Source organism: Stenella coeruleoalba, assembly GCF_951394435.1.
Source record: "Stenella coeruleoalba genome assembly, chromosome: 6".
NCBI classification, from domain to species: domain Eukaryota; kingdom Metazoa; phylum Chordata; class Mammalia; order Artiodactyla; family Delphinidae; genus Stenella; species Stenella coeruleoalba.
The window spans coordinates 40,474,213-40,498,354 of NC_137151.1; the positions used below are offsets into that span (position 1 = coordinate 40,474,213).

Consider the following 24,142-nt stretch of genomic DNA (forward strand, 5'->3'; position numbering starts at 1 on the left):
GAGGGAGAGGAGGTGGGAGAGGGTAGAGATGAAGGGTCATCAGCAGTAGGAGATGGAGGGCAAGCTGCAGTGTCACTCACGCCTGACGTGGATGGCACAGGTTCTGGCTCCTTGCTGGATTCAATTCTATCTACCCTTTTGAAAAAACAATCCAGGGATGTCTGGGTAGTAGCTCTTTTTTTCTCATCATAGATGACATGGTTGCACTGGATTACATCCTGAACAGCTGTTGTAACCTTCGTGTATTGTTCTACGTTCTGGTCCTTTGCCTCAAAAACTAACAGTGCCTTATCGAATAAAGAAAATCTCCTTGCCATTTCCTGTGTCGTGAATCTCTTTGGTTCTTCAGTTATTTCCTCTTCCTCCTGTCTCTCTTGGTGTTTCTTAGCAGTACCAGCTACATTACCACTGCTTTTACGCTTGCTTCTGGACATCCTGGACTTGAAACAAAGATACTGTACTACTGTGCTCTATACAGTACTGTACAGTATACAAAAGCACAACCACTTGTAGAGGATGCACTCACGTGACAATGTATGCCAAACACGTGAACTAATTTACCATGATTGGCCATGTGAATGCACATCCTCATCTTTGAAAGTTCACAACTTGAAAGTTTCCATGTAGGGGACTTACTGTATCCAGGTTGCAAACCTTACCCTCCTATAATGTCATTTTTATACTCCCCGGTTAGTCAAAGAGTCGTCATATCCACAACATGATCTATAGCAGAAGGACTCTCTACGTGATTTTCTGAAGCGGGGTAGTGGAGGGCAATAAGGAAGAAGGAGAAGGAGCAGAACAAATACCTTCCTGACTTAAAAGGAGGAATCTAATTTTAAACATCAGATTGCCAAAAAACATCACACATCTGCTGCAACTGATTGTTGGAAAGGAAGTATCATTAAGCATTCAACAGAAAATCCTAGAAGGAATTATGTATCGAATACCTTGGAATAAAAGCACCTTTCAGGAAGACTTCCCTGTCACAGGGGGTACCAAGTTTTCATTCCACAAATAACATTTCTACTATTCACTTTAATTCTCGTCATACAAAATGCTAGACTTACAACTGGATTGAAAGCACTGAGTAGAAAGAGGGTGATTTTTCCTGATTTTCTCTTCTCATTGCCTCATAGGACCTAAAAGATGGTTAGCCATTTAGACACTTAACAAATTACTTCAAATAATGTAGCAAAATAAAGACTTTCATTTGTAACATAAGGCTAAAGAACCATTTCTCATATTCAACGGTAAGGATAGAAATTATTAAATTTCTCTAATCTCATATTTTAGAAAACTCATCCCAACATGCAGTCAGCTTAGTGGTAAATCAGCCCCGTTCAAGACGGGTTTCTTTGGCCTTGGATTGCTGTTAGTGAAATCTCACTTCTGCCCCATAAATAGTAGAAAATACCCCTACAACCTGGGCCTAAACAAACACAGAAGAGAAAGAAAATATGTGCCTGTTAACCTCTCAGATCCCCAAATACCTCAATGTCCTTTGATTTTCACTTCCTTTGTTTTTCTGTAGGCATGTTTATCTTCTAACGCATCTTTGTCATCAGCCTCTCACAAGTAAAGCTTTTCCTCCTCCTCGACAATATCTACTTTTTTCCCGTTAGAATTTTGTCAAGGCAGAGCTTTCACAATGTCATAATAAATTCTATGCTATATTGGTCCTCTTATCATTTTAGAGGCTAAGTGGATTTAGGAAAAGTAAGTGCATTGCATCAGCGGTTTTCATCTACTATTTTGTAGATACAACATACTTTGTCTTCAGATCAAATATGATAACATACTTTTGTTCATACACTGAGCACAAAATTATCCTTCTTAAGAATCAAGCTTCAAGGTTTTTGATTTCTAGTATTTATCTTTCACATTGAATGTATATACATTCATATGATTATAAAATTACGCAATTATTTTATGTAGATCAGTGATGACTACATACGAATGTTATAAAACAACAAGTTACAAAGCACTATGCTTAGGGAAAATGGTAACTGTGAACATCTGGATTGAGAAATTTAAATTTGAAAAAGTCTGATTTTTCCATAAAGCTTTTTCTCTATGCTTGTCCAGATTTGAGTTAGTACTGAAACCACTTATCTGAAACAGGCTAATTAAATGTGGATCCAAATATGTTACTCAGATTAAACACCCAGGTTAAAAAAAAAATGAGTATTTTTCTTTCTTTGTTATGTTGCTACATTGATATAAGAATTTTTTTTTAGTGTTGCTCTTGAGGATATTCAGCAATTTCGATGCCCGAGAGTAGAATAAGAATGACCAAAATGGGAAAACATTTTAAAACTGAATTCACCAAATTTTATCAAGGAAAATAACTATATACTTGAAAACTGCCAAAAATATCTTGAGGAGGTATGAGTTTCATTTTAAAAACTAGATAAGAAGAAAATCTATCTCTATTTCAATTAACCCACATGCAATTCCTAATTTGAAGCTTCAGTCCGCCAAAGCCCCTAATCTCTGCGAATTGAAGGACCTACCTTTTTCCCCCGAAGCACAAGGTGGTGTCTACCTTCTGGGCAAGATGGATACTCAAACCATTTTCAAACATTGTGGTTGAGACACTGACCATTAAGAACAGAAGCTCAATCAATCAGGGCAGATGCTGGCCAGCAAACACAAGCCTAGCTGACTGGCGTGGCCCTGCTTGGTATCGGCCACGTTCCTAGAAGCACAGAGCCGGCACGGGAGGGGGAGTGGAATACTGTTATCCACCCACTTTGGTATTCACTTTGGGGTCTCTTTCCTCTTTGGGTTTGAGTTTTAACCACCAAGGTCCTTGTGCCTCCTCTGTACCACAGATCCTCTCCAGCCTGATTCTCCCACTAATCCCCCTCCTGAGTACAAAGGGAGCATCATTTTTCTCTATTATTCAAAAGCATGAAGGGAACTCCTGCCTAGACAGACCACACAGCCTTTTCTTCTCAATCACTTTTGCACTGTGCCAGGTACAAGTTCCAGGGCATTCCTCCTTCAACCTGCCTTCCTACGTATGGATTCTGCAAATCTCTCTCACGTCTCTGTCATGTTTCCCAACAGGAATTTGATAGTAGGATCAGGGCAAAAATGCAAGACTCCAAAACTCAAAAATTTAACTTTTTAGTCCGATTATGCCATGGCGATCATCCCTTGCATCTAACGTGAAGAAAACTCTTCTATGGCACCTAAATAGGGGAAGGCTTAAACAGTGTTAAGTCCCACTACTTATACAGGTGAAATGTAGTCCAACTACTTATATATTTCATGGGCGGGGTATTTTATTATTGTTGTCTTTTCACATTCCTATACCATCTGCATCCATATGCAGAATTTTGAGATTCTTCTCCTTATTTTCCATTTTTAAACAACTTTGTTAAGGTATAATTCACCTACCATACAATTCACCCATTTAATATGCACAGTTCAATGTATTTAAATACATTAACAGAGTTGTGCAACCATCACTGCAATCTAATTTTAGAACACTTCATCACCTCCAAAGAGACCCCATACTCATTAGCAGACATTCCTCATTCCCCTCCACCCCACTGGCCACTGGCAACCACTTATCTACTTTCTGTCTCTATAGATTTGCCTATTGGGATATTTCATATGAATGGAATCATAAAATATGTGGTCTCTTGTGCCTGGCTCCTTTTCCTTCACATAATATTTTCAAGATTTATTCATGTAGCATGTATAAGTACTTCAGTCTTCTTTTATTGTTAAATAATATTCCTTTGTATGGATTTATCAGATTTTACTTATCCACTAGAGTATTTTCTTATTAATATACTTTTTCCTCTTATCATGCCTAGAACCTTAGCTATGCTATAGGGGTCTCGTAAAGGTTTTCAGAATGAAACTGATGAAATTGGTGAAAATCAGAAATGTAGTAAACAACTACAACCTCTTACTATCGAAAAAGCGATCTGTTCAAATTGAAGAAAGGCAACTAATGCAAATATTCAAGTACCCATATGTCGAGAAACTTTAAAAACACGAGCAAACATGAAGAAAGTGAATAAGCATTGCTTCTGCTTTCTATCACCAAGATTTTCATCAAAACTTATGTTGGTTCCATCTATAAGACTTATAAACAAGTAGATAAAAGTGGAAAATGGAACCAATAATTATTATCTCTACAATATCAAGCAATAAGAGTGGTGGATTTTTCTTTTTTCATGTTGATTTCACAGAACTATGTAGTTGCTTTGAGGATGATTCTGAGAAGCTGACATACCTGTTTGCGTGGGGAGTAAAAACTGATATTAGCTGTGCTAGAAAATATCAATATGAAAATTTAGGGGACTCTTCACACTCCTTACAACAGTGGGTATTTAAAAGAAAGTGTAGCAGATTTAGCTGTCATCCTGTTATTATTTACAATTTTGATTTAGTGGTATTTTTCACATGGGCAAAACCCTTAATGGACTCCCAAGTTAGACACAGTGGTACAATTATAATTAGGACTCATGTGTATTAAGAGTTCTGAATCTGATATTATAAAGTCAAAGATCCTCACTGCATGGATGGATAAATGTAGTTTCTATCTTTCAGGTGCAAGAGAAAACATGTTCAATAATTTGTGTAGTGCCCTAGATATTAATAGAAATAATATGGGAGCTAAAGCTTGATTAGTTCATTATTCCTTCTATATGCTCCTCTGTCTCAAAACGTGTGAGATACATTATTGGAGAGGACCTTATTCCCTCTCAGTGCTGTGTTTTCAAGGATTTTTTTTCTCTTCAAGTAAATTTTTTTCTAGGAGTAACACAATCACATTGAAATAACCTTGCATTTTCTTCCCTTCGTAAGTTAATTCACACGACAAAACTGCATTTTATGCTCTCATTCACGTAGTCATTTTAAAGGACACACAAACAAAGGGTTTTAAGTTTTTAGGCTATTTGGGAAAAGAAAGAATAAACGGAAACAGCAGTCATCTGTGAAAACAGCTGACATTTAGCTTCAAATGTAAGGTAAATCCGAATGGCATGAGAACCTTTCTACTCACAGGTCTCTAAAGATTCGTCTGAATCATCAGGGCAGTCTGGGTCCCCATCACACAGCCAGCTCTGGGAGACACAAGTCACATGATCGTGGCAAAGAAATTCACCAGGATCACACAACTGCTGATCTGAAAATGAAAATGTTTCAAAATAAAATATGAATGATCTGAACATGAACACAAGAGCAGTACAAAGATGAAATGTGAGAAGGCAATGCATAAAAGGTCTATGAATGTGGTCCCCACTTTCTGTTCGGCAACAAAGCTAAACGGATTATTTTTCTTATTTTTATCCACTCAGCTCAAGCACTCAATTCTGATAGACTTAACATTGTTGTGGTCTCACACAATCTATCCTGAAAATAGTTAAGAATTCTATTTGTGTTTAGGACTAGAGGCTTCCTCATATCAGATAAGGCATATAGCTATCACAGCAAGCAGGTTTTATAGAAGATGTTGATCCAAAGCAGAAGCTCTTGAGCAGAAAAATTTTAGTTTCCTCCTCTGCTCCAAGACAATGAAAAATCAGCAATAAAAATTAAACCTTGTACGTAAACTCCATCTCTTAGTATTTAGTTCTTAACTATCCAACCTTACGCTAGAGTTTCATGCCTTTACATCTGTTAGATACCCAATATCATAATATATTTTTCACTACAACTTTCCAATTGACAGTTTCTGCTACTGGACAGTGAGAGTGATAGTAAAATCCCATAAAGCTTTGTTCTAACTCAGGTTTCTACATTTGATTGTATTCAAAAAGTCCATTATTTTCCTTCCATTGTTTCAGAATATTTAGGATCTGTTGCCTTTCCTCAGGTCCTAGTAAACTCATCAGATGTTGTTTTTTGCAATATTCTTACTTATGCCCTATAAGTCCATTCAACAAAATATTTCTTTTTTAAAAGTATTTAAAAACATGTCTGAAATAGAAATGTTTCTCACAATTGATGACCTCGGAGTGTTAAAGTGTTAGGAGTGTCAGACATGTGATATCACTCATTCTTTGTTATGTATATACAGGAATGATCCAACGTCAAAGAAATCCATCAGTAAATATGTCTTTCAGTATATACCGAATGCATATTCTAAGTGATACAAAAGCATTACACCGTAGCTTAATTGGCCTTTTTCCCCTAGCAATCTACAAAATGGCGGCACATCTTCCACTTAATCATTTGATAAGATACAGTATGTCTTTCCTTTCTCTCCCTCAACCTCTTCCCCTGACCCCAAAATAACTTAAAACAAATATACTTTACAAACACACAAACACATCCAGACACACACAAACACACATCTTTCATCTATAATTAACTCTTCCCACTCTCACACTATGATATTTTCTGAAAATTCATATATTTTACCTTATTATACACCGTCAATACCACACTCATTACCACTGCTATCATAATCATTGTTGTTTTTTTTCACATTAGGTTGTTTGTGCATACTTTGATATTGGCCTTAGAGTTGGTGCTATAGAATCAAAGATGTATAAGTCTCAGTCTTTGTCTTGAAAGATGCAGTCAGGCTACTTACACCAACAGATCCCAAAGGAAAAAAAAAGTACATCGTATACCAAAAGTTGCCAAATAAGTGATTTAGAAAATAACTGCTAAAAGGAGAGATCACAGGTAGAGACAGATGGATACCAATACAAAGAAAAGTCTGGGGATAGAAGCATGATTTTAAACGTGGGTAGGCTGTGGATAAATGGAGAGTAAATACAGGACATTTCAGACAAGAGGTAGAGTAATAAAAATTGTTAAGGCAGTAATTATTGAAATGCATTTGAGACAAATGTTTTATACTGAAGTTGAAATGACATTCAGGTGATAAGATCCATCTAGGCTCTTCTCCACCAAACATTATGTGTGATATTTATAAGTATGTCCTGGTGTTAGAGGAAAGGGACTTAAATTCTGCTTTAGACAGTCATGTCACCTTTGTAGTTAATGTAGGGAAAGAGCACATGAGAAAATTCAAATTATTTTTGCTTAGAGACAGAGACTATATGATTTATCACCAAACAGGGAGAGTTCTGAAGGTGAAGGAAGACATTAATAATTACATGGGGACAGCGAGTATAAACCAAGTCTATTCCAGAAAAATCAGAATGACTGCTCACTGTACCTATAGCTAGTCTGCATTGGATCTATGATTTTGAGATGCTAGGTTTTCTCTTCCTTCATTCCTCCCAAACTATAACCAATTGCTATAAGAAAAGGGGAAAAGAGATGGTGCCTTGCTAAATGCCACTGTATAGTGTCTGTCTCAGTAAATAATCAACAAGTTACTTGCTGAAGTATAAAGAAATAAAAAGGGCCAACAGAACAATTTATAGTGCTGAAAAATAGTGTCTCAAAAACATAGGTCAGGGACTTCCCTAGTGGCGCAGTGGTTAAGAATCCGCCTCCCAATGCAGAGGACACGGTTTCTTCCTGGTCCAGGAAGATCCCACATGCTGTGGAGCAACTAAGCCCGTGCGCCACAACTACTGAACCTGCACTCTAGAGTCTGCAAGCCACAACTCCTGAAGACCGCACACCTAGACCCCATGCTCCACAACAAGAGAAGCCGCTGCAATGAGAAGCCCACGCATGGGAACAAAGAGTAGCCCCTGCTCTCTGCAGCTAGCGAAAGCCTGAGTGCAGCAACAAAGACCCAATGCAGCCAAAAGAAAAAAAAAAAAAAAATAGGTCAGGGTTAGTAATAAAGAACCTTGAGTACCACAGGAAGCATTTTGTAGATAATTTGAAGCCATGGACAATTACTTAAGAAATGGTATTTATGTTAAAATATACTGCAAAGTCACCTGTGAGGCGACTACTGCAATTGTCTAGAGAAAAGTTTAAGATGATTGGGGTAAAGTAGTGGGGACTAAAATGGAGACTGTGCTCCAAATGATCTAATATAAGAGTTAGGAATCAGTGACTAAATAGTTGAAAGACTCAAATATGCCTCCAAGTAAATAGCCTCAAAAATTGATTAGATGGGGTCTCAAAACCAAGATAGGACATAGAGATGGGGAAAAAAAAAAGAGAAGATATTGTACATGTGAGTGTAAATGTGTATGTGACCCTTGTCATGGGGGCAGTGGAATAATAATAGTAGGAATAATTAGTATTTTTATCATGCTCTGCAGTTCAAAAAGCAGTGCCACCCCTGATATCTTAATTTGTTCATTCATTTATTTATTCAACAAATATCACTGAGCTTCTAGTATGTTCTAGGGACTGAGGATACAATAGTGAGGAAAACAAAGCAGAATCCCCTGCCATCATAGAGCTTACTTACGTTACAGTGGAGGATAGAAACAGAAACAAAATAAACACGAGTTAACTGCAAAGTATATTAGAAGATAAACACTATGGAGAGATGAGGATTAAGGGTTGGAGAGCAGGGTCAGGGGGTGGACATACAATTTTAAATAAGGTGGTCAGAGAACGTGTCACAGAGAATGTGACGTTTAATAAAGGCTTATAGAAGGTGAGAGTGACATCCATTTGAATAAAAGGTCATGTGCTAAGAACCTCTGGCAATATTCCATTTTATATATGTACCACGTCTTCTTTACCATTTATCTGTCAATCCATTTAGGTTGCTTCCATGTCCAGGCTATTGTAACTGGTGCTGCAATGAACATTGGGGTGCATGTATCTTTTCAAATTATGGTTTTCTCTGGATATATGCCCAGGAGTAGGATTGCTGGATCATATGGTAGCTCTATTTTTAGTTTTTTAAGGAAACTCCATACTGTTCTCCATAGTGGCTGCGCCAATTTACATTCCCACCAATGTAGGAGGGTTCCCTTTTCTCCACATCCTCTCCATCATTTATAAAATGGAATATTACTCAGCAACAAAAAGGAATGAAATAATGCCATTTGCAATAACATGGAGGGACCTAGAGATTATCACACTGAGTGAAGTCAGTCAGACAGAGAAAAACAAATACCATATGATATCACATATGTGGAATCTAAAAAAATGGTACAAGTGAACTTACTTACAAAACAGAGTCACAGATGTAGAAAACAAATTTATGGCTACCAAGGGGGAAAGTGGGGGGGGATAAATTGGGAGACTGGGATTGACATATATACACTAGTATATATAAAATAGATAACTAAAAGGACCTACTGTATAGTGCAGGGAACTCTACTCAGTACTCTATAATGGCCTATATGGGAAAAGAATCTACAAAAATAGTGGATATATGTATATGTATAACTGATTCACTTTGCTGTACGCCTGAAACTAACACAACACTGTAAATCAACTATACTCCGATAAAAATTAATTAAAAAAGAAAGAACCTGTGGCAAGAGGGAGCCCAGCAAATTTAAGGAACACTAAGGAAGTCTGAGTGGCTGGAAAAAATGTGAAAGTGGAAGAACTGAGGTCAGGGAATCAAGGAATATGGTGTAGAGGTTAGCGGATGAAGATTCTAGTTTTACTAAAAATCAAGATGGGAAACCATTGGAATGTTCTGAGTAGAGAGACACAATCTAACTGACTTTCTTTTTTAAAGGATCACTCCAGGTACTGTGTGGAAAATAGAGTGCAGTGAAGTGAAGGTAGAAGTAGGGAGGTCAACGGGGATGTAATTGCAATAATGTGGGTGAAAGGGAGTAGTTGTGCGAATACATGTGTTGGTGAGGTGGAGTTTCAAGACTATTTGATAAGGAAACAAGTCAGATATCTTTCTACCATCTCATTAAATGTCAGGATCTTACACTCAGATCTCTGACCTCAAAAGTATGACTTTGCAACAGTTTTTTTGAAATATACTGACTATGAGATGCTTGGGAGACTTCCAAGAATAAATATGCAGTAGACAGTAACACATTGAAGTCTGAAATTCAGGAGAAACATCAAAACTGAAAACACAGAAAAGAACTGGAGCTGTAAGAAGACAGCGAAAAGGGGCTTTCCTTGTGGCACAGTGGTTGAGAGTCCGCCTGCCGATGCAGGGGACACAGGTTCGTGCCCCGGTCCGGGAAGATCCCACATGCCACAGAGCGGCTGGGCCCGTGAGCCATGGCCACTGAGCCTGCATGTCCAGAGCCTGTGCTCTGCAATGGGAGAGGCCACAACAGTAAGAGGCCCGCATACCGCAAAAAAAAAAAAAAAAGAAGACAGTGAAAAGCATAGGAATAGATTTAGATGAAATTAAAGTGAGGTGGGGGAAGAGGGAAAGACAGAGTCAGGGAGAGAAAGGCAGCAAAGTAAGAGTAGGTCAGGCAAGGAGACAGAGGAGACAGAAAGTTTAGTCAGAGATACAAGAGAATAAGGTCAAGGGGAAAGAGGATGCACTAAAATCATGAAAAATTTTAAGAATGGATTGAGGAAGGGGGTCACCAGTGACCAAGTTCAAGTATGATAAATTCTAATAAGATAGGGTAGACTTGTACGCTGAGGGAAAGGTGCCACTGAAGGAAGAGAGACTGGAGGCTCCAAAAGGATAGGAAAGTGCAGCAGTTTCCCAAGAACTCACGGGGCTGGAAGTAAAACCTAAACAACAGTAGGAGCACTTGCCCTGAGGAAGAAAGGACAGAAAAATGAGACAGATAAATCATTAGCTTGTAGGGAAGAAGGTTAAGGTATCCTTACCTGGTTGTGATTCCTCAAAGAACTGAAAAGCAAGATTAGTTTTCGTAATTTGAAGAAGGTAGACTTGGAAAGAGTAGTAAAGATTTAGAATGAGTAGAAAATTGAAAAGGAAGTCAACTAGAAATCTGTGAAAGGATTTCTTTCTAACAGCAATGAGAATACAGTTAAGGTTGAAAACTATATATTTGACAGTTGATTTCTTTTCTATGAATGCCCAAATGTTCACCTGCATTGAGCCATAGATATAGAATAATTCCTTGAGAAAATCCCAGAAGAAAGTCCCTTGGGAAAATATGCAAACCACCCATCCTCAACATATATGCACATGTATATAGACACATACACAAAACCATCATGATTCAAAACAACAATTTTTTTTTCAGGAGTGAGACATACTTAAGGGGATTTACCTAATGAGCCTATGTTATCAGCTTGCTAAGCAAGCTCCAACCTTTAAAGGGAGTTTGCATAGTTGCAATTTTGAGGACAGTTTTATATTATCCCTCTAGGAAATAGCAGTTAAAAATAGCTTGCTACAACCCACCTATTTATTTTTCACCTTGATACTCCATTTCAGGGTCTGTTTCTAAAAGCATTGATTATAGGATTAAAATAAATGAATTTTCAGTATTTCAAGGTGATTATTTTAAAATACATACACTGGATTGAGTTCCTTGAATCAGAAGCTAAATATGTTATGTCTATGTGTATTTTCCATTTATCCTATTTGATGCTTCAAGCTACACTTCTGAGATTGCCAAACTAATCTTATTTTATATGTCTTCCTATTGTATGAAACACAATATTATACACTGTAATTAAAACAAGAAGCTTATGAGAATGTGCAGGAAGTTTCGCTTACATCCCTAAGGAAGAAGATCAAAGCTAGCACTGAGAGACCTTCAGGATGGCAGACGACTAAAATGTGGAGATCACCTTCTTCCCCACAACTACATGAGAAATACATCTACATGTGGAACAACTCCTACAGAACACCTACTGAACGCTGGCAGAAGACCTCAGACCTCCAAAAAGGCAAGAAACTCCCCATGTACCTGGGTAGAGCAAAAGAAAAAACAGAGACAAAAGACTAAGGATGGGACCTGCACCAGTGGGAGGGAGCTGTGAAGGAGGAAAGGTTTCCACACACTAGGAAGCCCCTTCACTGGTGAAGACTGGGGGTGGTGGGGGGGAAGCTTCGGAGCCACGGAGGAGAGCACAGCAACAGGGGTGTGGAGGGCAAAGCGGAGAGATTCCTGCACAGAAGATCAGTGCCGACCAGCACTCACCAGCCCAAGAGGCTTGTCTGCTCACCCGCCGGGACGGGCAAGGCTGGGAGTTGAGGCTCGGGCTTCGGTTGGAGCACAGGGAGAGGACTGGGGTTGGCAGCGTGAACACAGCCTGAAGGGGACTAGTGCGCCACAGCTAGCGGGAAGTGTGTTCAGGAAAAGGTCTGGAGCAGCTGAAGAGGCAAGAGACTTTTTCTTGCCTCTTTGTTTCCTGGTGCGCGAGGCGAGGGGATTAAGGGCGCCTCTTAAAGGAGCTTCAGAGAGCGGCGTGAGCCGCGGCTAAAAGCGCGGACCACAGAGTCTGGCATGAGACGCTCAGGCTGCTACTGCAGACACCAAGAAGCCTGTGTGCAAGCACAGGTCAGTAGCCACACCTCCACTCCCAGGACCCTGTGCAGCCCGCCACTGCCAGGGTCCCATGATCCAGAGACAACTTCCCCGGGAGAACGCGTGGCGCGCCTCAGGCTGGTGCTACGTCATGTTGGCCTCAGCCGCTGCAGGCTCGCTCTGCATCGTACCCCTCCCTCCCCCAGCCTGAGTGAGCCAGAGCCTCCGAATCAGCTGCTCCTTTAACCCTGTCCTGTCTGAGCAAAGAACAGACGCCCTCAGGCAACCTACATGCAGAGGCGGGGCCAAATCCAAAGCTGAAGCCCAGGAGCTGTGTGAACAAAGAAGCGAAATCTCTGCCAGCAGCCTCAGGTGCAGAGGATTAAATCACCATAATCAACTTGATGTACCCTGCCTGCATCTCTGGAATACCTGAATAGACAACGAATCATCCCAAAATTGAGGCAGTGGACTTTGGGAGCAACAGGAGACATGGGGTTTGCTTTCTTCATCTAATTTGTTTCTGGTTTTATGTTTATCTTAGTTTAGTATTTAGACTTTATGATTATTGGTAAATTTGTTTATTGATTTGGTTGCTCTCTTCCTTTTCTTTTAATATATATATATTTTTTTAATTTTTCTCTTTTTGTGAGTGTGTATGTGTATGCTTCTTTGTGTGATTTTGTCTGTACAGCTTTGCTTTTACCATTTGTCCTTGGGTTCTGTCTGTATTTTTGTTTTTTGTTTTTAGTATAGTTTTTAGCACTTGTTATCATTGGTGGATTTGTTTTTTGGTTTGGTTGCTCTCTTCTTTCTTTCTTTTTTTTATTACTTCTTAATTTTTAAAATTTTCAATAATTTTATTTATTTTTATTTTAATAACTTTATTTTATTTCTTTCTTTTTTTCTTTCTTTTATCTCCCTTTTCTTTTGAGCCATGCAGCTGAACAGCGTCTTCGTGCTCCAGGCAGGTGTCACACCTGTGTCTCTGAGGTGGGAGAGCCAAGGTCAGGACATTGATCCACCAGAGACCTCCCAGCTCCACATAATATCAAACAGCAAAAGCTGTCCCAGAGATCTGCATCTCAATGCTAAGACTCAGATCCACTCAATGACCAGCAAGCTACAGTGCTGGACACTCTATGCCAAACAACTAGAAAGACAGGAACACAACCCCACCCACAGCATAGAGCCTGCCTAAAATCATAATAAGGTCACATAAATCCCAAAACACACCACCGGGCACGGTCCTGCCCACCAGAAAGACAAGATTCAGCCTCATCCACCAGAACAGAGGTACCAGTCCACTCCACCAGGAAGCCTACACAACCCACTGAAACACCCTTAGCCGCTGGTGGCAGACACCAAAAGCAATGGGAACTACGAACCTGCAGCCTGCAAAAAGGAAATACCAAATACAGTAAGTGAAGTGAAATGAGAAGACAGAGAAACACACTGCAGATGAAGGAGCAAGGTAAAAACCCAACAGACCAAATAAATAAAGAGGAAATACACAGTCTAACTGAAAAAGAATTCAGAGTAGTGATAGTAAAGATGATCCAAAAACCTGGAAATACAATGGAGAAAAAAAAATATGTTTAACAAGGACCTAGAAGAACTAAAGAACAAACAAACAATGATGAACAACACAATAAATGAAATTAAAAATTCTCTGGAAGGAATCAATAGCAGAATAACTGAGGCAGAAAAACGGATAAGTGACCTGGATGACAAAATAGTGGAAATAACTACTGCAGAGCAGAATAAAGAAAAAAGAATGAAAAGAATTGAGGACAGTCTCACAGACCTCTGGGACAACACTGAACGCACCAACATTCGAATTATAGGGGTCGCAGAAAAAGAAGAGCAAAAGAAAGGGACTGAGAAAATATCTGAAGACATTTTATTTGAAAACTTCCCTAATATGGGAAAGGATATAGTCCAACAAGCCCAGGAATCACAGAGAGTCCCATACAGGATGAATCCAAGGAGAAACACACCAGACACATAGTAATCAAACTATCAAAAATTAAATACAAAGGAAAATATTAAAAGCAGCAAGAAAAAAAAAAAAACAAATAACATACAAAGGAATCCCAATAAGGCTAACAGCTGATATTTCAACAGAAACTCTGCAAGCCAGAAGGGAGTGGCAGGACATATTTAAAGTGATGAAAGGGAAAATACTACAACCAGGATTACTCTACCCAGCAAGGATCTCATTCAGATTTGATGGAGAAATTAAAACCTTTACAGACAAGAAAAAGCTAAGAGAATTCAGCACCACCAAACCAGCTTTACAAAAAATGCTAAAGTAACTTCTCTAGGAATGAAACACAAGAGAAGGAAAAGAGCTACAATAACAAACCAAAAACAATTAAGAAAATGGTAATAGGAACATATATATGGATAACTACCTTAAATGTAAATGAATTAAATGCCCAACCAAAAGACACAGACTGGCTAAATGGATACAAAAAGAAGACCGTATATATGCTGTCTACTTCAGACCTAGGGACACATACAGACTGAAAGTGAGGGGATGGAAAAAGATATTCCATACAAATGGAAATCAACAGAAAGCTGGAGTAGCAATTCTCATATCAGACAAAATAGATTTTAAAATAAAGACTATTACAAGAGACAAAGAAGGATACTACATAATGATCAAGAGATCAATCCAAGAAGAAGATATAACAATTGTAAATATTTATGCACCCAACATAGGAACACTGCAATATATAAGGCAAATGCTAACAACCATAAAAGAGGAAGTCGACAGTAACACAATTATAGTAGAAGACTTTAACACCCCACTCTCACCAATGGATAGAACATCCAAAATGAAAATAAATAAGGAAGCACAAGCTTTAAATGATACATTGAACAAAATGCACTTAATTGATATTTATAGGATATTCCATCCAAAAATAACAGAATACACTTTCTTCTCAAGTGCTCATGGAACATTCTCCAGGATAGAACATATCTTGGGTCACAAATCAGGCCTTACTAAATTTAAGAATATTGAAATTGTATCAAGTATCTTTTCTGACCACAGCGCTATGAGACTAGATATCAATTAGAGGAAAAAATCTGTAAAAGTACAAACACATGGAGGCTAAACAATGCGCTACAAAATAACGAAGAGATCACAAAGGAAATCAAAGAGCAAATTAAAAAATACCGAGAAAAAAAATGACAATGAAAACTCGACAACCCAAAGCCTATGGGATGCAGCAAAAGCAGTTTTAAGAGGGAAGTTTATAGCAATACAATCCTACCTCAAGAAACAAGAAACATCTGAAATAAAATACCTAAGCTTACACCTAAAGCAATTAGAGAAGGAAGAACAAAAAACTCCAAAGGTAGCAGAAGGAAAGAGATCAGATCAAAAAGAAATGAAAAATAAATGAATAACACAATAGCAAAGATCAATAAAGCTATAAGCTGGTTCTTTGAAAACATAAACAAAATTGAAAAACCATTAACCAGACTCACTAAGAAAAAAAGGGAGAAGACTCAAATCAATAGAATTAGAAATGAAAAAGGAGAAGTAACAAGTGACACTGCAGAAATACAAAGGATCATGAGAGATTACTACAAGCAACTACATGCCAATAAAATGGAAAACTTGGGAAAAATGGACAAATCCTTAGAAAAGCACAGCCTTCCAAGACTGAACCAGAATAAATAGAAAATATAAACAGACCAATCACAAGCACTGAAATTAAGACTGTGATTAAAAATCTTCCAACAAACAAAAGCCCAGGACCAGATGGCTTCACAGGCGAATTCTATCAAACATTTAGAGAAGAGCTAACACCTATCCTTCTCAAAGTCTTCCAAAATATAGCAGAGGAAGGAAAACTCCCAAACTGATTCTACGAGGCCACCATCACCCTGATACCAAAACCAAACAAAGATGTCACAAAGAAAGAAAACTACAGGCCAATATCACTGATGAACATAGATGCAAAAATCCTCAACAAAATACTAGCAAACAGAATCCAACAGCACATTAAAAGGATCATACACCATGATCAAGTGGGGTTTGTCCCAGGAATGCAAGCATTCATCACTTTATGCAAATCAATCAATGTGATAAACTATATTAACAAATTAAAGGAGAAAAAAACGTATGACCATCTCAATAGATGCAGAAAAAACTTTTGACACAATTCAACACCCATTTATGATAAAAACCCTCCAGAACGTAGGCACAGAGGGAACTTACCTCAACATAATAAAGGCCATATATGACAAACCCACAGCCAACATCGTTCTCAATGGTGAAAAACTGAAACCATTTCCACTAAGATCAGGAACAAGACAAGGTCGTCCATTTTCACCACTATTATTCAACATAGTTTTTGAAGTTTTAGCCACAACAATCAGAGAAGAAAAATAAATAAAAGGAATCCAAATTGGAAAAGAAGAAGTAAAGCTGTCACTGTTTGCAGATGACATGATACTATACAAAGAGAATCCTAAAGATGCTACCAGAAAACTACTAGAGCTAATGAATGAATTTGGTAAAGTAGCAAGATACAAAACTAATGCACAGAAATCTCTTGCATTCCTATACATTAATGATGAAAAATCTGAAAGAGAAATTAAGGAAACACTCCCATTTACCATTGCAACAAAAAGAATAAAATACCTAGGAATAAACCTACCAAGGGAGACAAAGGACCTGTATGCAGAAAACTCTAAGACACTGATGAAAGAATTTAAAGATGATACCAACAGATGGAGAGATATACCATGTTCTTGGATTGGAAGAATCAACATTGTGAAAATGATTATACCACCCAAAGCAATCTACAGATTCAATGCAATCCCTATCAAACTACCAATGGCATTTTTCACAGAACTAGAACAAAACATTTCAAAATGTGTATGGAAACACAAAAGACCCCGAACAGCCAAAGCAATCTTGAGAAAGGAAAACGGAGATTGAGGAATCAGGCTCTTGGACTTCAGACTATACTACAAAGCTACAGTAATCAAGACTGTATGGTACTGGCACAGAAAAAGAAATATAGATCAATGGAACAGAATAGAAAGCCCAGAGATAAACCCACGCACATATGGTCACCTTATTTTTGATAAAGGCGGTAAAATATACAATGGAGAAAAGATAGGCTCTTCAGTAAGTGGTTCTGGGAAAACTGGACAGCTACCTGTAAAAGAATGAAATTAGAACACTCCCTAACACCATACACAAAAATAAACTCCAATTGGGTCAAGACCTAAATGTAATGCCAGACAGTATAAAACTCTTAGAGGAAAACATAAGTAGAACACTCTATGACATAAATCACAGCAAGATCCTTTTTGACTCACCTCTTAGAGAAATGGAAATAAAAACAAAAATAAACAAATGTGACCTAATGAAACTTAAAAGCTTTTGCACAGCAAAGGAAACCATAAACCAGACGAAAAGACAACCCTCAGAATGGGAGAAAATATTTGCAAATGAAGCAACTGACCAAGGATTAATCTCCAAAATTTACAAGCAGCTCAATATCAAAAAAGCAAACAACCCAATCCAAAAATGGGCAGAAGACTTAAATAGACATTTCTCCAAAGAAGATATACAGATTGCCAACAAACACATGAAAGGATGCTCAACATCACTAATCATTAGAGAAATGCAAATCAAAATTACAATGAGGTATCACCTCACACCAGTCAGAATGGCCATCATCAAAAAAAACTACAAACTGTAAATGCTGGAGAGGGTGTGCAGTAAAGGGAACCCTCTTGCGCTGTTGGTGGGAATGTGAATTGGTACAGCCACTATGGAGAACATTATGGAGTTTCATTAAAAAACTAAAAATAGAACTACCATAGGACCCAGCAATTCCACTACTGGGCATATACCCTGAGAAAACCATAATTCCAAAAAAGCCACATACCACAATGCATTGCATCTCTATTTACAATAGCCAGGACATGGAAGCCACCTAAGTGTCCATCGACAGATGAATGAAGAAGCTGTGACACATATATGCAATGGAATAATACTCAGACATAATAAAGAAACAAAATTGAGTTATTTGTAGTGAGGTGGATGGACCTAGAGTCTGTCATACAGTTAAGTAAGTAAGAAAGAGAAATACAAATACCATATGCTAACACATATATATGGAATCTAAAAAAAAAAAAATTGTTATGAAGAACCTAGGGTTAGGATAGGAATAAAGATACAGACGTAGAGAATGGACTTGAGGACACAGGGATGGGGAAGGGTAAGTTAGAACAAAGTGAGAGAGTGGCATAAACATACATACACTTCCAAATGTAAAACAGCTAGTGGGAAGCAGCCGCATACCACAGGGAGATCAGCTCAGTGCTTTGTGACCATCTAGATGGATGGAATAGGGAGGGTGGGAGGAAGATGCAAGAGGGAGGAGATATGGTGATATATGTATAGCTGATTCACTTTTTTATAAAGCAGAAACTAACACACCATTGTAAAGCAATTTTACTCCAATAAAGATGTTAAAAAACAAAACAAGACATAATGGCCATTTTTTTGTGAATATGCCATGACTGAAGTAAAATTATATTTGCCCTTTGTTACGTACAAAGTCTATATGTTTATATAACTTATATAATAACATATAAGTCTATATGTTATTATATAATCAGATATTCAATACCCTTAAATATTTTTTGTCTATTTAATCTCTTGACTACTAAGTCTGTTTAAATCTCTATCATAAAAGTGGAATAGTCCATTTCTACTTGTCTTTTGGACACTTGTTTCCTGTATATCTCAAAGATATATTGTTAAGTTATGATACATTAATATATTGATATAAGATATATTGTTATATGATATATCACTATGATATACTGATATGTTGTTCATGGTAATGGTTGTTAAATCTTATCGGCAAATTGTAACTCTATCAAATAAAATAATTATCTTTTTGTCTTAAAAAAAGAAAGCTAGTACTGTGTCTATCTCTTTATAATAATAGACTCTTGCAACCAAAATACATAAAAAAATTAGGACAACCATAACCTATAGAGTTTACTGAGTTTGGATTCATCCTGGCATGAGAAAAGCTTAGTATAATAATCCTGCTACACATAAATGAAAACATCTAATTACTTATCTTAATAAAGATGTATAATATTATTTTTGGAGTTTGGATGTAAATGGCCTTAGCTGAAAGATTTTATATACATGAGATGCCACATATTAGCTAATTTATGTTTTCTCATTTTAACATCATGATGAACTGCTAATTTCAATCTTTCTAAAAAACAAGAACTATCAAAGTCAAATACTAAAACTATTATTTATCAATAGGGGTCTATTGAACAACTTTGTAGCCTCTAGTTCCTTCAGTATTTCATCATAATTATTTTATAATATTGTTATGTCATTTCCCTTAAAAGTTGACTTGCTATTTAAATACTAATGAGAACATTAGTTTACCAATAAATTGTGTACTGAATGCATAACAGGGCACCATATGGGAACATTTAAAGGACATATACATGATGAACTATGGTAGCTAATTAAAAATTAAAGATAAAAGAAGGGTAATACCCACTCAACTGCTGAATTACTGAGAAGTCTTATTCTTCTAATTAAGTTAAAGAATAAATAGGTACAACCTCTTGCACAAGCTAAGTATGAGGGAAATGCTCTGAGTTAGGTTTTCAGAACTTTGTTAATATGAAAAATATTTATTTATTATATCTATATCTCATTGCTAACTTAAACATAGGTATTGTAGCTACTGGGTGCTGAGCTCCTGGAAAGCAGAGGGTTCTGTCTTAGACTTCACATTTGCCATAACAAGGTGATTTTAATGGAAAAAAAATCAAATATTCTATAAAGAACTATACATTACTTTTAGAAAGAGAGGGGGGAAAGAAAAAACAAAGCAATACTAGTGGTTTTTGTTTTATTATCAAAATGATAAATAGCTTTATTTACTTAACCACAAAAATAAAGCTAAGTTTCCCCATGCTTAAAATAAAATACCCTGAACAGCAAATATTATACCATATAAAGTTAAAGCATCCATGAAAACTAAAAATCAAACTTGAGAGAGATTCTATGTTATCCTCCAGAGTCTCTTAAAGACTATACTGAAAATTACACTTTTTACGATAGCTGGTTGTACAAAGGTAACTTAGATAAATATGTTAACAATAGTTTTTTTAAATGATAATTCCTTTAGGAATATCATTATTTTAAGTGTAAGATAAAGTGAAACTCACCATGTTAAGTCCGTGCTTAATAAAAATACAAAAATAGATTTGGATTATACACATTTGGAGAGATTGGTAGAGGGAAGGTAGGTCAAAAAGGGTCACACCTGGTAGTTTCATTTTGGCAAGAAAATATATCTCCTTCACAAAATTTGTGGTTGATTGAAAAATAAACCTTATAATATACAATAAGATTATAATTCATGGTATCATTTATTTATGCTAAGTCCATCCTTAAAAATCTTCCCAGGCCTATATCAGAGAGTCAGTTAATAATGAAGAGTATCCATATTTGAATGATAACATGGTTTTTAACTAATAATTCCCATTGTCATGCTGAGTCACTACTGATAATTTAGAAACATAATTACTCTTACTAAATATATATGTGCACACACACTCACACAATGTGTACACATGATCTTGTATAAACTTAGCATACAGCTCCACCAGGAGCTCTGTTATCCCTGAAGCTAAGACTCATTAAGAGAGGCTAATCGAATTCCTGAATAAGAGCCCAGTGGTAGGCTGAATAAAGGTACCCCAAAGATGTTCACATCCTAATTTCCACAGCCTCTGAATGTGTCACCTTACTATGTGACAACTGTGATTAAGAATCTTGAGGTGGAGAGACTATCCTAGATTATACAAGTGAACTCAATGAAATAACAAGATGTGGTACATATATGCAATGGAATATTACTCAGCCATAAAAAAGAATGAAATAATGCCATTTGGAGCAACATGGATGGACCAAAAGATTGTCACTCTAAGTGAAGTCAGTCAGAGAAAGACAAATATCATATGCTATCACTTATATGTGGGATCTAAAAAAAATCATATAAATGAACTTATTTACAAAACAGAAATAGAGTCACAGATGTAGAAAACAAACTTATGGTTACCAAGGGGGAACAGGGGGAGGGATAAATTGGGAGATTGGGATTGACATTTACACACTAGTATATATGAAATAGATAACTAATAAGAACCTACTTTATAGCACAGGGAACTCTACTCAATACTCTGTAATGACCTATATGGAAAAGAATCTAAAAATGAGTGGATATATGTATAACTGATTCACTTTGCTGTACAGCAGAAACTAACACAACATTGTAAATCAACTATACTCCAATGAAAATTAATTTTAAAAAAAAACAAGTGTACTTATAACGGCAAGTCAGGGGGAGAGAAGATGTGAGCACAGAAGCAGAAGCTGGAGTGATCTGAGGAAGCAGACATGGGCCAAGGAATGTGGGCAGCCTCTAGAAGCTGGAAAAGGCAAGGAAGTGGATTCTCACCTAGAGCCTCCAAAAGAACTCAGTCCTGTGCACACTACTTAGAGCTTCTGACCTCCAGAACTGTAAGATAATAAACTTGTGGTGCTGCAAACCCACTAAGTTTGTGGCAATCCGTTACAACACCAATAGGGAACTAACATCAGACCCCAGTTCATCTCACAGTCCAGATATCACTTATGTAAGTCTGATTAAATTAGTAGGAAACAAGCAAACTATCAGCTGTTTTACCATTAATTTAAAGGTCTTTTTTCTCCTATGTTGCTTTCTGTTTGTTTCAACACTATCTACTTAAATAAAACACCTTTCTTCTTGATGTCGAATGACAGTCAAAATAAATCTGCACAGGACTAAGCCTAGTAATAATGACTAGAATCACATGATAGGATTTTATAAAAATCACTATAAATGCTCAAATACATGACACCCCTGACTGGGAAATATATGAATTTGGAACTGTGGGCATGTGTGGGTGTACGTGGATGTGTGTACATGTTTTTATTCTCATTAGATGAGAAAGTACAGAAATGTGATATCTTTCTATTATGAGAAAATTGTACTTAATTGTATATTTCTATGCTTTCTATTGGCTACACAATTTGCAATCATCCTATGCCTTATTAAGCACCAAGTGTTTTTGGTGCTGCAAATGGCAATTCGTACTTACAAGAACACCTTATATAAAACCAAGACAAATTTGAAAATTTTAAGAAGTACATTATCCCCAGGAAGAAGCTTTGCTCATTTATCATTTCTATCATAATGAACAAATGAAAAGTATCTCTGTAAACATTTCAAATTCAAGTTGACATTTAATTTTCAAGGAGAAAGTTGTTGTTTTTTTTTCTTGATCATTTAACATTGGCTCCTTGTTTTTTTCAGGCAGTGATATGGAAAATTGTAAAGCACTCAGCATAGACTTGTTTGGAACTGCTTCTTTACCAAGAAAAGGCAAAAAGTACCCATAATGAAAACCTGGTTCTTTATTCAGCAAGAGACAGAGGATATATTTTTTCAGTGGAATAAAACTGGTACGTTCAACATAGTTGACTCAAGTTTTTATTACTAGACTAATGCTTTGCAATTCTGTTTTCTTTTCTGCAATTTCAATAGCAATGCTCTATTTCCTTTTTACCTTCCCTTTCTCCAAAGCCCACTGAAATGATTCTACAGAGTTATTTCATATACTACATTTTTAAGGAAAGAAACAATTTTGACAGGTTTCCTTCTTAAATGTTAAAGAAATAGCCTAAATTATTGACATTTCCCTGCAAGTTCTATTCTCTAAATCCTGTATGATTCTCATCCAATCTCCCAGGGGGTACCAAATTCCACATCTTTTTTCTCATCTCTAAGCTTAGTGAGATATGAAGCAGATGGTTAGGCTTTGGCTGTTTCAGGGATGATGCAATATCTCCTATTCCTTTTGCTGTTTTTTAACTATTAAGGGCTCTTCGAAGACTACAATTTTACTTATCTCAAGTCCCTATTTTGACTTTTACATATATTTTTCAATCACAATTTCTTATTCTCTATTTAAAAAGACTTTAAACTTATTAATTTAACTAATGTTCACTTACTATGAACCAAAATAAGCACTGAGAACATAATGATGGAAACAACAGGATTTCTACCCAGAAATTGCTGAGGGGTAGACAAAAATAAATATTTACAGTAATGTGTAGTCGGTGCTAATACAGGTGTATCTAGTATGTTGAAGGAGCACTGAAAATGGAGCAACTCCTGCTGTAGGCAACCGGGGTCAGGGGCTGAGATGAGGAGAGAGCATGCAGAAGATATTTTTAGTTGCCTACCCGACAGCTACTTTTACCACTTTTGAAAATCCCACTTCCCACTATAGAGACAGGGAAGGCCATATGCTTGCTTTCCCAGTCCTTCTTGAACCTACGACATGGACATAGACCCCACTGTTGATTAACGATTAATTCCAATCATATCATTGGGCTACCCTGAGGCGCCCCTGCATCCCATCCTGCTAATCTCTAGACATTTTGTTACATTATGCAATCAATACCCTTAATTACTTAGCCATGGTATGCTGGGTAATTTCACTACCAATCAGAAGTAACTGATACAGGTATGAGGGCAGCTTCCCAGAAAAAGGTAATTTTTAATCATTTTAATAAATGTATATGAGATTGCCAAGCTGAGAAGATGGGGGATTCCAAACAAAAGGAAGATCACATAAGGAAAACACTGAATATTAATGGAACACCAAGTGATTAATATAGCTGAAGTTTAGTTTATGTGTCAAAGATAGGCTGGAAAATAGATTGAATATTTATATTGTTTGGCTTAAATATAGTCAATATTTTA

The 24,142-nt window shown here is 37.0% G+C and overlaps 1 protein-coding gene across 7 annotated transcripts in view; it reads right to left on the minus strand.

Annotated features, from left to right (window-relative positions):
* The window catches only part of LRP1B (LDL receptor related protein 1B), a 1,831,517-nt gene that overhangs the window by 1,436,318 nt on the left and 371,057 nt on the right, over positions 1-24,142 (minus strand). For all 7 annotated transcript variants that reach the window (XR_013828854.1, XM_079925113.1, XM_079925117.1 and 4 more), the window contains one exon: positions 5,033-5,155. Coding sequence is in view for 6 of the 7 variants with exons in the window: in XM_079925113.1 (XP_079781239.1) it covers positions 5,033-5,155 (123 nt within the window). In the remaining variant the exon portion in view is untranslated. The remainder of the gene's footprint in view (positions 1-5,032; positions 5,156-24,142) is intronic.